The 14,050-nt window shown below is 44.5% G+C and overlaps 1 protein-coding gene across 5 annotated transcripts in view; it reads right to left on the bottom strand.

The window, feature by feature from the left end:
• The window catches only part of LOC147439642 (kinesin-like protein KIN-14I), a 175,304-nt gene that overhangs the window by 39,885 nt on the left and 121,369 nt on the right, over positions 1–14,050 (bottom strand). For all 5 annotated transcript variants that reach the window (XR_015184623.1, XM_086485454.1, XM_086485455.1 and 2 more), the window contains 10 exons: positions 5,383–5,482; positions 4,932–5,113; positions 4,709–4,824; positions 4,514–4,616; positions 4,269–4,421; positions 4,027–4,173; positions 3,733–3,942; positions 3,327–3,491; positions 2,919–3,062; positions 2,338–2,475 (listed from right to left, as the gene is read on the bottom strand). Coding sequence is in view for 4 of the 5 variants with exons in the window: in XM_086485454.1 (XP_086341580.1) it covers positions 2,338–2,475; positions 2,919–3,062; positions 3,327–3,491; positions 3,733–3,942; positions 4,027–4,173; positions 4,269–4,421; positions 4,514–4,616; positions 4,709–4,824; positions 4,932–5,113; positions 5,383–5,482 (1,458 nt within the window). In the remaining variant the exon portion in view is untranslated. The remainder of the gene's footprint in view (positions 1–2,337; positions 2,476–2,918; positions 3,063–3,326; positions 3,492–3,732; positions 3,943–4,026; positions 4,174–4,268; positions 4,422–4,513; positions 4,617–4,708; positions 4,825–4,931; positions 5,114–5,382; positions 5,483–14,050) is intronic.

The raw sequence follows: 14,050 nt of genomic DNA, 5'->3' as shown, positions 1-14,050 counted from the left end.
ACGGTGAAGAGGAGCTTCACAAAGTTCAAAGGAATTCTCTCTTACTCTCTTTCTCATCTTTTCAAATCTTGCAGCCAAGCACAATAACTTGCAAATAAATAATCATCTTTCTGCGCCGTGTAAAGAGGTAGACACTGGCTAGGAGAGTCTCCTAAGCTAAGACCCCTCTATTGGCACAAATGGGGGACAAGGGAATAGAAAAATTCAATGGGGAGGGATTTCACACTTGGCAAACAAAGTTAAGAGACTACCTTATGAAAAAATGTTTGTGGTCTGTCATTAGCACTGCATTAGAGCAACAAGCCGAACCCGATGGAGTGCACACTAGGGCATCTACACTCATAGTAAGTGCACAAAATTTGGCCAAAGACGAACAAGCATTGGGAATCATCATCACTTCCTTGCATGATAACTATGTGCATTTCATAGATGAATGTAAGCATGCACATGAGGCCTGGCATGTCCTAGAAAGTAATTTTGGAGCTAGAGCCAAAAGAAGCAAAGTTAGTCTTAAAAGACAGCTTTACAAAGTGACTATGATTGAAGGGGAGAATATTGCTAGCCTAGTGAACAGGCTTAAGAGCATTGTCACACAGCTCGCTCACATTCAAGTTGAAGTACCAAAAGATGACAAAGTGGCTATACTTTTAAGTGCACTTCCACCTTCTTATGACCACTTAGTCACAATTCTTGAAGAAAAAGAACCAGCTCCACCATTCCAAGATGTCATCAACTCAGTCCAAGCAGAAGAAAGAAAGCAAAGAGGTTCACTTACCCCATCAGGAGGAGTTTTCATTGCGACATCTTCAAGGGGAAGATATTCACCATCAACATCAACAAACGGAAGAAAGTGTTATGAATGTGGAAGAATGGGACACGTAGTGAAAGATTGCTACATAAACAAACCTTGCAACAAACGTGGTAGGAAGGGACACCCTCCTTCTCGGTGTTACTCAAGTGGAGGCAGTAGCAGTGAAGAAAGCAGCAGCAGCAGAAGCAACGAAAGCAAGAGACCTGACAGAGGATTAGCTCACATAGTAGAAGACAAAAAGGACGAAGACGAAGGCAGCGTTTGGGAAGACCCATTTTGAAGATGCAGATTCTCTACTTGTAGGGGAGGACTTTTTCCTGTGTGGATACCAGCTTATCATCCTGTATGGACATCACTATCCTTTGTGGATCTTTCTTGTGTGGATTCTTACCATTCTGTGTGGATATCACCATCCTTTGTGGACTTTATTTTCTTGTGTGGATATCACTATCCTATGTGGATTTTGTTAGCCTGTGTGGATCATGCACCTTCAGTATCTTGTTTTAGTCCAAACCTCAAGGGGAGGATTGTAAAGTGTGAGCTTTGTCCGAAGGTGTGAGTCCAGGAGAGGAGAGTGGATTTATCCCACATACTGTGGAGCAAGGCTGTAGAGCTACTTAAAGCTCATTTCTTGAATCAATAAACAACTTCATTTTGCACTACATGATTGTCTATGGTGAGCTTGTGCTAAGCTAAGTCAATACTCAAGATTGTGTTTATGAGTCCAAGCTAATTCTATCTTGGAACTTAATTCACTTGAGTGATAACCTTGCTTACACACACTTACACACTTGCACCATGTTTCTCTTTCATCCACCATAGCTAGCACGATCCAATTCGTAACATATGGTCGGCAGGATAATTCTTTGGCAATGGTCCTATGCTAGAGAGCTCCTTGGAGGCTCTTCCATGTGGTTTAAGGCAGAGGCATACAACACCTTCATTTCAGTGCTGATTATGCTAAAGCTACCAATCAACAGGTCATCACGGTTTAGTTAAACTTGGAGAAAACCTTGGGTCACCTTAGCTAGTCCTTCGTTGTAAAAATGATGCAAGCTATGGGTTTTGGCTAATAACAGAGTTCAGCAATGCAATCTAACTTGTCCGTAGTAGGGGAGTGGGAAAAGGAGTGGCTCGAACAATCCTCCAACAGTTCGGTGCTCCACTACACAAGTAGATACATTGCTATATACTAAGGGATTTCTTTTAGTCGTTAAGGATGATCATAAGCTAGTGATTCAGCATGCTTGTACACCTACAACATACTGGAGATGGGCTGCGTAGATGGATGGATCACATAATGCACACAAATTTCAACTTTGTGCATTCATTTCACCATCCCTAAGACAGAAACACGTGGACATCAAGCATATTGAATGTCTCATAGACTGGTTTGGCCCTAAATAGACAATACAGTGATTATCTTCTGACTATGCCTTCTCATCTGGTGTATAATATTTCCTATCAAATTATTGTGCATAGAACAGACAAAAATAGTCCGAAGCAACAACCAAAGCTGTACTTACTTCATCACCTTTGCTTCTCTCCAGACGAGCAACCTTTTGCTCAAGCAGCTGCTTGTCAATAGCTAGCTTCTTAGCATTCTCCTCCAACATGCGCAGCTCGTCTGTTCGTGTTTTCAGATCAATACGTAAAGAATTTACCTGCCAAAAGTTATGTTTGACCCGTTTTAAGGATGCATGTGCAACAAGCCTTGCTATTTGTAAAGCCATCAAAAGACAAGATAGGTAGTGAGAGGTTACACTCCCTAATAAATGCATTGGTACAACAACCAGGAATAAATTAATAGGGGGAATATAGTGTGTGAGCAATCACATCTAACGGATAAATATACTCACTCGTATGCAAAAACAAAACCATTCAATGCACATTCATACATCAGGAATGAGTGTACTCACTCATACTTAAAGAAAAACTATTCTATCTACATACATGCATAGAGACACACATGTATGCAAATGCATACAAGCGCCTGTACCTGCATGCATATACACTAACACACAGGAAACAATAGCCTAAGAACCTCGCAATTCGAATTTCTTGAAGCATTGATATTCTAATCATGGAGCATGCAGAGTGCAGTTACCTGTGCCTCAAGATTACGGATTTGTGTTGTCTTGTCTTTCTCGGTAAGCGGAAGGTCTTTTTCTCGTTTGAAGATAATAGAATTACGTGCAGCTGACTTCTTTGCCGATGAACTTTCCAACTCAAGACTGCCTGCCTGTGCCACCTACAAGAGATAAACAAAATCCAAGGACACAGTCAACTAGAATATACATCCTGAGGCCAGAGTCGACCTATTATAGATAAGAAAACTAAATTTGAACTTAAACAAAATGCACCAGCTACTACACGATTGCATATCACAGCCAAGAAACCTTGAAGAAGTAAACATAAAATTAGACAATACTCTTGTAAATGTCAATATAAACACCCTACATTTGTTCTTAAAATAACCCTCGGAGAAAAATAAAAGGGGAAAGGAGGAAAATACAAGAAGAGCAGACTCTTTCTCCTCTAGCAACTTCCGTAACCTTTCGCGTTCTTCAGTGAGCTCATTGATGGCTTTTTGCTCAGCACAGAGAGAGTCCTTGAGCCCTTCAAGTTCTTCTTGAACCACCCTTTCTTTCCTTTCCTTAACCCGGAGCTCCTCTGCCAGCTGGCTTGAAATCATAAGAAACCTATAAGAAAGCATAACAATGACAGTAGCAAAAGAACGTCTGATTCCATACAGCACAAAAAGTTTGATCTTCTAACAGCAACAGCCTTTTCATTATGCTCTTTTCACATGCCTCTTACTCCCAGTGTTTTCTCCAGCACTAGGAAAAAGGTTAAATTATCTGCAATTCATAACTTTCCATGCTCATTTATGGACCTTGAAAATCACACGTCTTTTCTACCTGGTCTATTTTTTTCTGAGATTCTTCCAGAAGCTTTGACATTTCCTGTACATGCTTCTCATACACCTCCATTCCAGGTGGTTTTGCACCAGCAGTAGACACATCACCATTGTGAGCCGCTGTTACAGTTGCTCCTACACGGCTTCTAGAATAACGCCGCAACATGACATCATTTATATGAGTTTGAAGAGCTACACAGATGTCTTCTCCCTGCAGGAAAAAACAGAGGGATTTCATGCAGGATCTAGATATTTGAGCCATAGACAGTCACTTGACACATTTATCTGCACACACCTCTTTGGTTTCAAACTGGAACACGTGGAGCACACCAGCAACACGCATCTTGAAAAAGACTGCTGTGTTACTACTACCAAATTGCATGATGTCTCGAAGCTCTGCTGAGTGGAGATACTCCTTAGGGACGGGGCGAAAGAAATGAATCTGACGAACGAGATCAAAGATGTATGCCATGTTTATCTTCAGAACCTGGATACTTGGAGTATTCATGCAAGTGGTGCTGTGACGTTAATGCTTACCCCACGTTTGTTGATTCCAAGAATGATACGCCCTGGAAGAAGACCGATAGGATCTTCATTTTTGCGAACACTAAAAAACACAGAATTCCCGTAAGGCAGGGACCTCAGCATTCTAAGCAACTGCTGTCTTGCATCATCTTTGGACAGGTGAGCCTATGTCAAAAAGGAACTTCATTTCACAACCCTTGTAGCTTGCTGCTTAACACAAAGAGCATTACTTCTGAACTCATTTTATGGGATCATACCATAGCCCGATACCTTGACAAAATGTCTGACTCCCAATCCTTTTTAGGCCTGGTAATAGTGACTTGTTTTGGTATGTACTTCTCCAACAAGACAGGCCACTCTCTACAAGAAAAGAACAGTTGTCCATAGATTAATGGAGTTGAAAACTATATTACACTCTAAAAAACAAATGCCTTCCAAACCCAACTACTCACGAGCTCATTTCTGGGTTACCAACGGAACCTATTTCTGCTAAAATTTGCAATGCAGCCAGTTGTGCTGCATCATCCTTTCCGACAGGATAGTTTCCTAGAAGGTAGTCATATTGTGACTGGAATTTTCCATAATGAGTGTCAAAGAAAGAAACAAAAAAATCCCTTGCGAACAAAACAATAAAACTTTTGATCTTTGTGTCAATCAAGCAAAAACAAAAACAACCTGAATAAATGTCAATTGGATAAACATGGGTTCAGTAATGGCTTCATCTGCTTCTCGAAATAGTCTCTTCTTGAACAAGAGCTTACATTGCAAGGATTCACCTTTATTCCGCTCTTTAAAAACCTTAAACTCTGCAATTAGGTCCCCAAGATATTTGTTTTCATCGAGACTGATATGCTCATCTGCAATTTACAAATCAGTATGTTATAACTTGATATTCATGTTATTATCCCACAAAAAGACATTGTATAACAGCAAAACAAGCTAAGAATCACCTTACACAGAGAGAAGACAGTTCTTGACAATATAATAAAGATGTTAAAAAGTTTGATCACAATAGTCTTATCACTAAGATGCTCCTATAACCACAATGAAAGACAGCCTTAAATGTTCAAAGCTAGAATCAAAGTAAAACGATAGTCTCAAAATCACCAAAGCTAAAAGACCCTACCATTTCCTCCGTCAACACCCTTGGAATGAGTTATGGTTTTTCTGCTCTCAAACAAGCTAAATGTCCCATATGAAGAAAGCTTTATCAAACTTGCTAATGCCTGCAAAAGCCATAGTGTCACTTACATTTAATCATGGAGAACGGAAGGAGCGAAAAGACAGCAAGCATACAACGGAAACTACATAAAACCTTGACACAAAAAACTTTGAAATTCTTCATTCAATCCATGTAGCAATAATCTTTATTTGAGCATCACACAGAACCTGTGACTAATTTTCTTTTGGACCATGAGAAAGCCTACAACAGAGTGAGTTGGCCTTCTCAGAGGATACATTATGAAACCAGCTTTCCAAAGAGTAGAGAGAATGTTCTTGTTGTCGAATCCCTCACTGACCAGGATGGTGATTATATGTTCCCCTCCCTCATACTTCTTTTTCTATATTTATGTGAGCCAATGTCATGGTTGTTAAGAGGGTGTGCCAAGTTTTGAAACTTTATGACTACCTTCTAGGGCTTGGTGATGCCACATACTGAAATAAAGCAAACTTAAAATGACAAGGATTTCGTATTTCCTTGGACACTTTTGACACAGCTCCATGTGTCAAGATCAGTAGGTTTCCTCATAGATCAAGCTTAACTGCTACACCTGCTTTGCAAATTCAATAGTAAGCTCTAAACAACATATCTCACAAAATAAAGGACACATTTCTCATGGGATAGATCTAGCAAGTAAGGGCTATCTGCCAAGTCACTCTCCTCCACCACTTAGTGCTGATCAATGTAGGATGAATGTTTTAAGTATCTTATCAACTAGCACCCGATGTAGGACTCTTCCAAGCTTCTGAGACAAGCTAGAGTGCTTGTCACTTTGATCTTCCTCTGTTACAAAAAGCTATGCAAAAATTTGGGCAGTAATGTGACCTGGGTAGTGCCCACTTGACAGACCACTATGAGCATCCTTCAGAATATTTTGGTCATCATAAGGGGGGAGACACTTGCATAAAACACCATTTGGATCAGACATGTATAACTGTCCCCCAATCAGAGTAAAGGGCTTTGACTTCAGCGACAACCTGCGCTATTGCAATGGAGAAGCATTTCTGAGCACATGCCGGCGGGCAGCAAGTGGAGGACGTCCCCATACCATTCACGAGTAGTGTTCAACTTGAACACACCACTATCCCGGAAATCATCCTCAATGCCCAGTGCTTCCTCACCTGTTTCCACTCTAGAGAGGTGATCTGCCATGACATGACACTTACCAGGCCAAAGAACCACCTCAAAGTCAAACTCTTGAAATAGCAGTAACCACCGCCACACTCGGCCAGCCCCTTGAGGTTTATTAAGTAGATAACAAAGAGCGTGATGATCAGTAATCATAGTGAAATGCACACCCAACAAATAATGACAATTTTTGAAGTGCATAAACAATAGCTAGCCCTTCAGTGATGCTATAGCTGCGTTCAGCTACCAGCTAGCATCGTGGACCGACGATCCAAGTTGAACTCCTTGCTGGGTCAACCTTCAGGTGAGGACAGCGCCTACAGTAATCCACGCAAGCCAGTATAGGGGCCTCAGTAAGGCACTTCTTCAAATAAGCAAAAGCACGGGCTTCAGCTTGAGACCACCGAAAAGGTACAAAAGCACTAGTCAACCTGGTAAGAGGCTGAGCCACATCAGCATACACCCTAATAAAGCGACGATAATACCCAGTATGGCCAACAAAGCTCTGTACCCCCTTTGAGTTAATCAGTGGAGGCAACTTTAAATTGCAACTTTCTTACCAGGTGCTAAATCTTAGCAGACACAAGATGGCCCAAAGCTCATCTTGAGTCAAGGCAAGGTGACAAACATGCATTAGTCACTACATTGAAGCCGTCGAGAGGAGTATCCTCAGGTATAGATTGAATTGAGACTACAAAACAGGGCATGGACTCTGTGGCAACCAACCATTCTAGGTCTTCTTCTTGTCCACCTGGCGCTGAAGGTTGGTTTGGTGGGGATGTCGACTCTACTAACAAAGAGCTATGGTGTGCCGCCAGATCCATCCCGCCTTCCAGCTTGATTGGTCTCATGGGAGAACCAAGAGTGTGAATATACATGGCATCATTTCCCCAGTCATGCAATGCTTTAATGTGCCTAAGCCCCCTAAGGAAGAGGACACTTGCTTTGATAGTGGCCATGCTCACCATATCTGTAGCACAAGATTAAGCAGTAGGATGGACAAGAAGGCGGACAAGGTGGGCGTGGTGTCTGCAGAGGCTGCTGCTGTGTAGAAGCTCCGAGGTGCCAAAGGTGTATCGTCATGGTAGAAACTCTTGGATGAAAAGGCACCTAGCATAGCTTGCATAAAATGGTTCTTCAGCAAGGACGGCATTTGACTACGATGGCCATGAGGAGAAACCAGTCCATTTTGAAGAGCAGGAGCAAGGCTTAGCTGTAGATGTCTGAGCCCCTTGAGGCAGTAGCAGCCCCTGTCTTCATGTCCATCTTTCTCGTAGAAGTTGCAGTAAGCTCTAGGTCGGCATCCTTGGGGAGGATGCCCAGAAGAGTGACATGAGCTGCACCAGACTACAGACTGCTGTGATTTGAGCTCTTCCAACTCCTTTTTGAGCTGTCCCATGCTTCCTATTGAGGAAACCTTTCATGCCAAACACAGAGAAATTTTTCCTCTTGAAGAGCTCTCTGCAACTTTAGTGCCTCTAGTTCCCTGCGGAAAGAAATCGAATCGAAGGGTCAAATGCACTTTCCTGCAGAACAGAAGTGAACCCAACTTCAAGAGTATTCCTAAACAGTTGCCTTGCTCCTTCAATCATTGTGGCTGCAGCAACAAACTCGTCCATCATGTTTAAGAGACTCCCTTAGTTTCTATTGGAAAGCCTTGGGAAGAGCTTTCTCCACCCACTTCTTTTCCACGAATTCCACTGGCTGATGGGGAATCTTAGCAACCAAGGCCTTTGTTCTCGTCATAAGATCTAGAAAGGTTTCCTCCTGTTGGAGCACTATGTTTCCCAACTCATCAAACACCTTCTCTTGGAAATCACCAAGTCGGAAGTGTTAAAGTTATGGCATCTCAAGTGAACTGCGTAATGTGATCCCATTATTTATTTTGGGTTTTAGGTATTTATTTCACTTATTTGTCAAAGTCTAGGTAGGGAAATTTACTAAGGTGGCTATATAAGCACACCTAGCCCCCATTGTATTATGTATCAATTCATTGCCAAGGTTGGTTGTTTCAGCCAATTCTCTCTTAGCGCGACATAGCTGTCCCGACGGAGTGCTTACCATGGTGGACATTGAACCTCTATAGCCTTTTGGATACTGATGTCTCTACTGTCAGAGAGCTCCATTGTATCAACCCACCCCCCCGGCCCCTTTTTGTATAAGCTTTTATTCCACCCCTACCCACTATTTTCTTTTCAGTTCTTTGTACTTTTTGTACCCATACCTGGTAGTAGATTCACGACATGTAACCTTTTGGTCTCATAGGTCATTAATATTACATTTCATTTCCATTTCTCCCTCCCTCCCTCTCTCTCTCTCTCTCTCTCTCTCTTTTTTTTTTTTGAAAAAGTCAAGGCTGTATATTACTGAGTACAATATAATCCCCACCGGATGCCAAAATAGCCTATCACGTGGGGTGTACAAGCTGAATGTAAGAAGGAGAGCCACTATAGTGACAACTCGACTAGAACAATCTCATGGTGGTCGGTGTGATGAGTGGAGGAGAAACCACCGAGGAGGGGCATAATGCCACGTAATCTGGCCACCTGTAAGTGTGAAGAAGAGTGGGGATCGAGCCCAACGCCGAAGGAAGGCAAATCGGCGTGCCTCGGCTGCTCGAGATGTACTTGAGGATGAATCCCACTGCCAAATCAGGGTATGAATGATGTCCAGCCAAATGGCAGTGAGGGTATCCTGAAGGAGCTGTGGAGCCGCACTTAGAATGTGGAGACAACGAGCTCTCCAAACATTCCATAGTGTAATACTAGTGATGACTGAAAAAACTTCATCACGTGTCTGAGAATCCCCCTGCCAAGCAATTTGTGGTAGCATAGCCAAAGTACCTCGCCGATAACCAGTCGATGTGAGCATAAAGGCTGGATCTGTGTCTGAGCCCTCGTAGAAAAGATGGGGGCCGGGCATCGGCATCAACCATGAGACAGATCCCCAAGTAAGAAATCCATGCTGAACACCTGCTCTGCTAAGTAGAAAGCAAACTCCAAGCCACAGTACATGGGAAGCTGAGCATGACCAAAGACAATGTGCAGGTTACTCAAGTAGTCGCAAAGGACAACGAGTACATAACGGATCATGACCCATAGTAGCTAGCCAAGTCCCAACTGGAAGTCCCGCATGTGCAATCATCCACATGAAAAAAGAAATACGACGAGCCGCATGTAAATCCTAGATGGTGGACCAAAACTGCTGCAGATAGGCATGGGAGAGGCCTGAATGTAACCAAAAACGCATACGAGTGGGCTGCTCTGGCTACTGTCTCATCAGTGCTAACCGTCCAATCCTGACAGTGTACTCAAAGAAGGATGCTCGTGCACCGGTGGGGTCAATGCCACTCGCCTGGGTCCCAATAAAGCTGAGACAGGGCACAACCCTCCCACACCCAAAGCCTCCAAAGTGCAGCATCGGCGGAAGCGAAACGAGGGTTAACACGACGACGCTTCCCGCGGGAGCCAACTACTCTGATGGCCTCCCATCGAGCTCCGGGAAGGGCAAGGTGCGGAGAGGTGGCATCATATGTCAATCTAGCATGAATCCCGTAAGATTGGTCAGTATCAACTGTGAATAGCATGGTGTCTAAACGAGCTAATAAGAGAGTGCTCTAAGCAAAGAGGCCTTCCCAGCCACAATGGGGAGGCATTTGAACCATGCCTCTCATGACTGCATCCCACTGTGAAGGAACGACAGAATCAATCTCAAGCAGTCTGTCTGTCACCCCGCGACCAATGTCATAATGTTCTGCCACAAAATCAACATCCAGCATACGTGACTCATGAAACAACCGCATAGAGGCAGCAGGGCCTGCGTCCCAGGCAGCCCAATCAATGTGAGTCCTCTCTCCAAGCTGACGGGGTGGATCAACCGAAGAATCAAGAACTGCAGCATTCCAAATGAGAGGCTGGCGCTCAATCTCCTCACGACATGAGGGAGGTGAGCGTATGATAGCCCGTCGTATGGAAACCCAAATCTGAAGGAGCGATCGGATGAAGGGTGAGAGGGAGGCGGTGGACAAGGGGGCATCAGTAAAGAGAAAACGATACCCTGTCTGCCAAGTATGACCATCTCTAGTGCCGAGTCGTGGAGTCACTGCGCAAAGAGCCTGAAGAAGCATCTTCCAAGGTTCTTGTCCGGGGAAAAGACCCCGAACAATAAGCTTGGTAAGAAGGGTGCGGCTCTGTAACTCTGGATAAATAATGCCAAGGCTTCCCTCTGACCTAGGACGAATAATCGTGGACCAGCGAACTCGAGCACGGGTATCAGTAGTCCCATCTGTGCCACTCCATAAAAAGTTCCGCACTAAGCGGCGGAGCGGAGCTATCACACCAGAATGTAACATCCAGCAAGAAGCCGTATACCATACTGTAGCCAGAATGACCTGGTTGGCGACCAATGCACGGCCAGCCAACGACAGATGACGTGAAGACCAATGGCATAGCTTCCTGCGAATAGACTGTAGTACGGGTGCAAACTGTTGCTGTGAGGTAACATCGAATCCAACCTGAAAGCCCAGATATCTGCATGTCTGACCTGGTCGCAACCACGTGAAACCATCAGCTACCCCCCAAGTAGGTATGTCATCACTGCCAACCAGTAACCCATAGGATTTATGCCAATTAATGCGTGCGCCACTAGCAATGCAAAAAACCTCTAGGGCCTCCCGCATAGCATCAAGAACAGCTAGCAAATAGCGTAACATGAGCATAGTGTCATCAGCAAACTCCTGATCAATAAGGTTTGGAGCTGTAGGTACTGGCATGGTCAAGCCACAAAATGCATGACTCTGAGCACGAAGAAAGTCGGACATAGTCTCTCCTACAAACAGATACAGATATGCTGCTAAAGGACATCCCTGACGGACAGATCGAGAAAGCTCAAAACTGCGACTGACGCGGCCACCAATAGTAATAGCACTGCTAGCAATCCTGAAGAGAGCGGAAATGCCTGAGATCCATCTCGAAGGAAAACCCATCCTGGCTAAAGTTCCTTCAAGAAAGTCCCACTCAACACGATCGTATGCTTTCTCGAAGTCAAGAATGAAAAGAGCGAGAGACTCAGAAGATGATCTGGCCGACTCTACTGCCTCATAAAAAGTGAAGATATTATCCAGGATGCATCGATCCATGACAAAGCCTGTCTGAGAAGTATGAATAATATCTGGTAAGAATGGCCGCAAGCGATGGCTGATCATTAACGCTAATATCTTATAGACCGAAGGAAGTAGGGTAATAGGTCTCCACTGTCGGAGCTGAGTGGTGTCACCCCCCTTCGGAATAAGAGATATGAGACCTGAACAAAGATCCGGATGCATATATCCTGATGCAAAGATGTCCTCACAACCGCGAAGCAGTGGTATATGCAATACATCCCAATATGTCAAAAAGAAATCTCTAGTGAGGCCATCCTCTCCCGGACAGGAGGATGGATCAAGACTCTCTATAGCAGCATGGAGCTCTGCAAGTGTAAAAGGAGCCAACAAGATCTCTGCCATAGTGTCTATACAACGGTGTCTTGTGTGATGCCAGATCTGCTGACGGGCAAGTAATACCTCTGTAGTGCATACATCAGCAGTGAACAATGTCTCAAAATAATCTGCAGACATATCAAGTATAACATCAGGATGCATATGTAGTGTCCCCTGAGCATCGCACAAAGTCCGAAGGGTGGTGCCAAGAGGGCGCTCTTTATGTGTAGCGAAGAAGTCTTTATTCATTCGATCAGCTTTAGCTATCCAATGAGATACTGAAGCATGATGAGTGAACTCAGACCTAGCATCCTGTACGCGACGAATCTCCTCTGTGAGCTCTGTCTGTCTAGCAGCGAGGTATGCATCCTGAGGCCACTCCTCAAGCAAGCGCTGAGTGGAACCAAGGGGGATGTGAAGATCAGACTCTCGTACTCTCAACTGACGATGAATAATAGCCGTCTGATCACGGCAGTAAATACTAGACTGAGTAATGCAATGAGCAAGAAACTCTCCGGGGGGTCCACAATAAGAAGCATCCAAGGACCATAAGTCAGGAATTTGCTGCTGCAATACTGGGGTTGTGAGAACACTGTTAGGGATGCGGTAGCCTCGTCTCTGTGCAGAGGATCTAGTGAAGGAGATAAACAATGAGATAGGTAAATAATCTGAGAGGCTGGTCCCTCTCCATATAGTAGTGAATCCGCCTAGAGCTGCTGCCCAAGGGCCAATGTAAAAACGATCAAGTCGCTCTAATAATCTCCCCTGCTGTCTCTCAAACCCCCAAGAGTAATGAAGTGTAGCAGGGTGATGACCAAAAGAGGGTAAGTGCCAGGCGTCAACACCTTGAATAGCTAGAAGAAATCGATCCCAAGCTGGCTGCTCATCGGGAGAGATGGATGATAGAACTGGAGGTGTGATGGCTCGCCAATCAGAGTCGCTCTCAACGTTGTTGAAGTCACCTCCCACAACCCAAGAGTCTACAGCAGGTAGAACAGCAGCCAAAGGGGACCAAAATGTAGCCCTCTCCCGAGGAGAGTGGGTGCATAGACTGACATAAAACCAATGATAGATTCCCGAATCCGAATAGAAACATAAACTGCTCTGCCAGCGACAAGGGTGCCATGCTACTGAACTGAGGCCAAGTAACGTGGTCCCACTGCATACACCGCGACTCTGTCCATGAAGGCCCAGAGCAGGCTCCCAAAAAGTGCGGGCGCCCGAAGGCATGAGATTGCCAAAGGGAGTGGCAATCTTATGCTCCTATACTAGCAATATATCCACAGTACCCACTACATGAGTGTGTAAATCTCTGCGAAGTAAAAGCTTACGGGAACCTTTTACCCGAGAAGTCTGTAAACCATTAGCATTCCAAGAAACTACATGTAAATCCATAGACTTCATGAAAGAGTTTGAATAGCATCTGACTAACTGCGCATCTTCTTGGAGGCAGCTGGGCCATCCAAGGGGTGAGCTTCAGGCGGTAGGAAAGCTACCCGCAAGCCCTCTCTAAGATATGGTGTCTCATTGCACCAACTGCATACCTCAGCTTGTTTACATTGCATTACCGATGTTGCAGCTTTGACTCCCCAAATGCGCATAGACATAGGAAGCACCACATCTGAGGATACATGAATGACCATAGGCAATGAATAGCAAGCATAAACATCACTCCACTCCATAGCACCAATACATGAAGGGTAGTGAGGAGACAAAACATCAGGAGCGGAAGTAGACAACCATAAATGAAGCTGAGCCATAGTCTGTGCGTGCACAAAATGTAAAACTTGATCCTCGGTCCATTCCTGAGCAGCGTGGAATGGAAGGAAAAAGGAATGGGTAGGCTGAGAGCGACTGCCTATTAAAGAGGGAACGCAACTTGTCTTGTGATGCATAAGATAGAGCTGCACCCGCAATGGCCCTTCTGAGTCACCGCACATCTCAGCCCGATGAGTGCCCCACGAAAGA

This window comes from Adiantum capillus-veneris, chromosome 16 (assembly GCF_014529385.1).
Source record: "Adiantum capillus-veneris isolate H3 chromosome 16, ASM1452938v2, whole genome shotgun sequence".
Lineage (NCBI taxonomy): Eukaryota > Viridiplantae > Streptophyta > Polypodiopsida > Polypodiales > Pteridaceae > Adiantum > Adiantum capillus-veneris.
The sequence above is the reverse complement of the archived record's forward strand: the minus strand, read 5'-3'. Positions and strand labels throughout refer to the sequence as shown.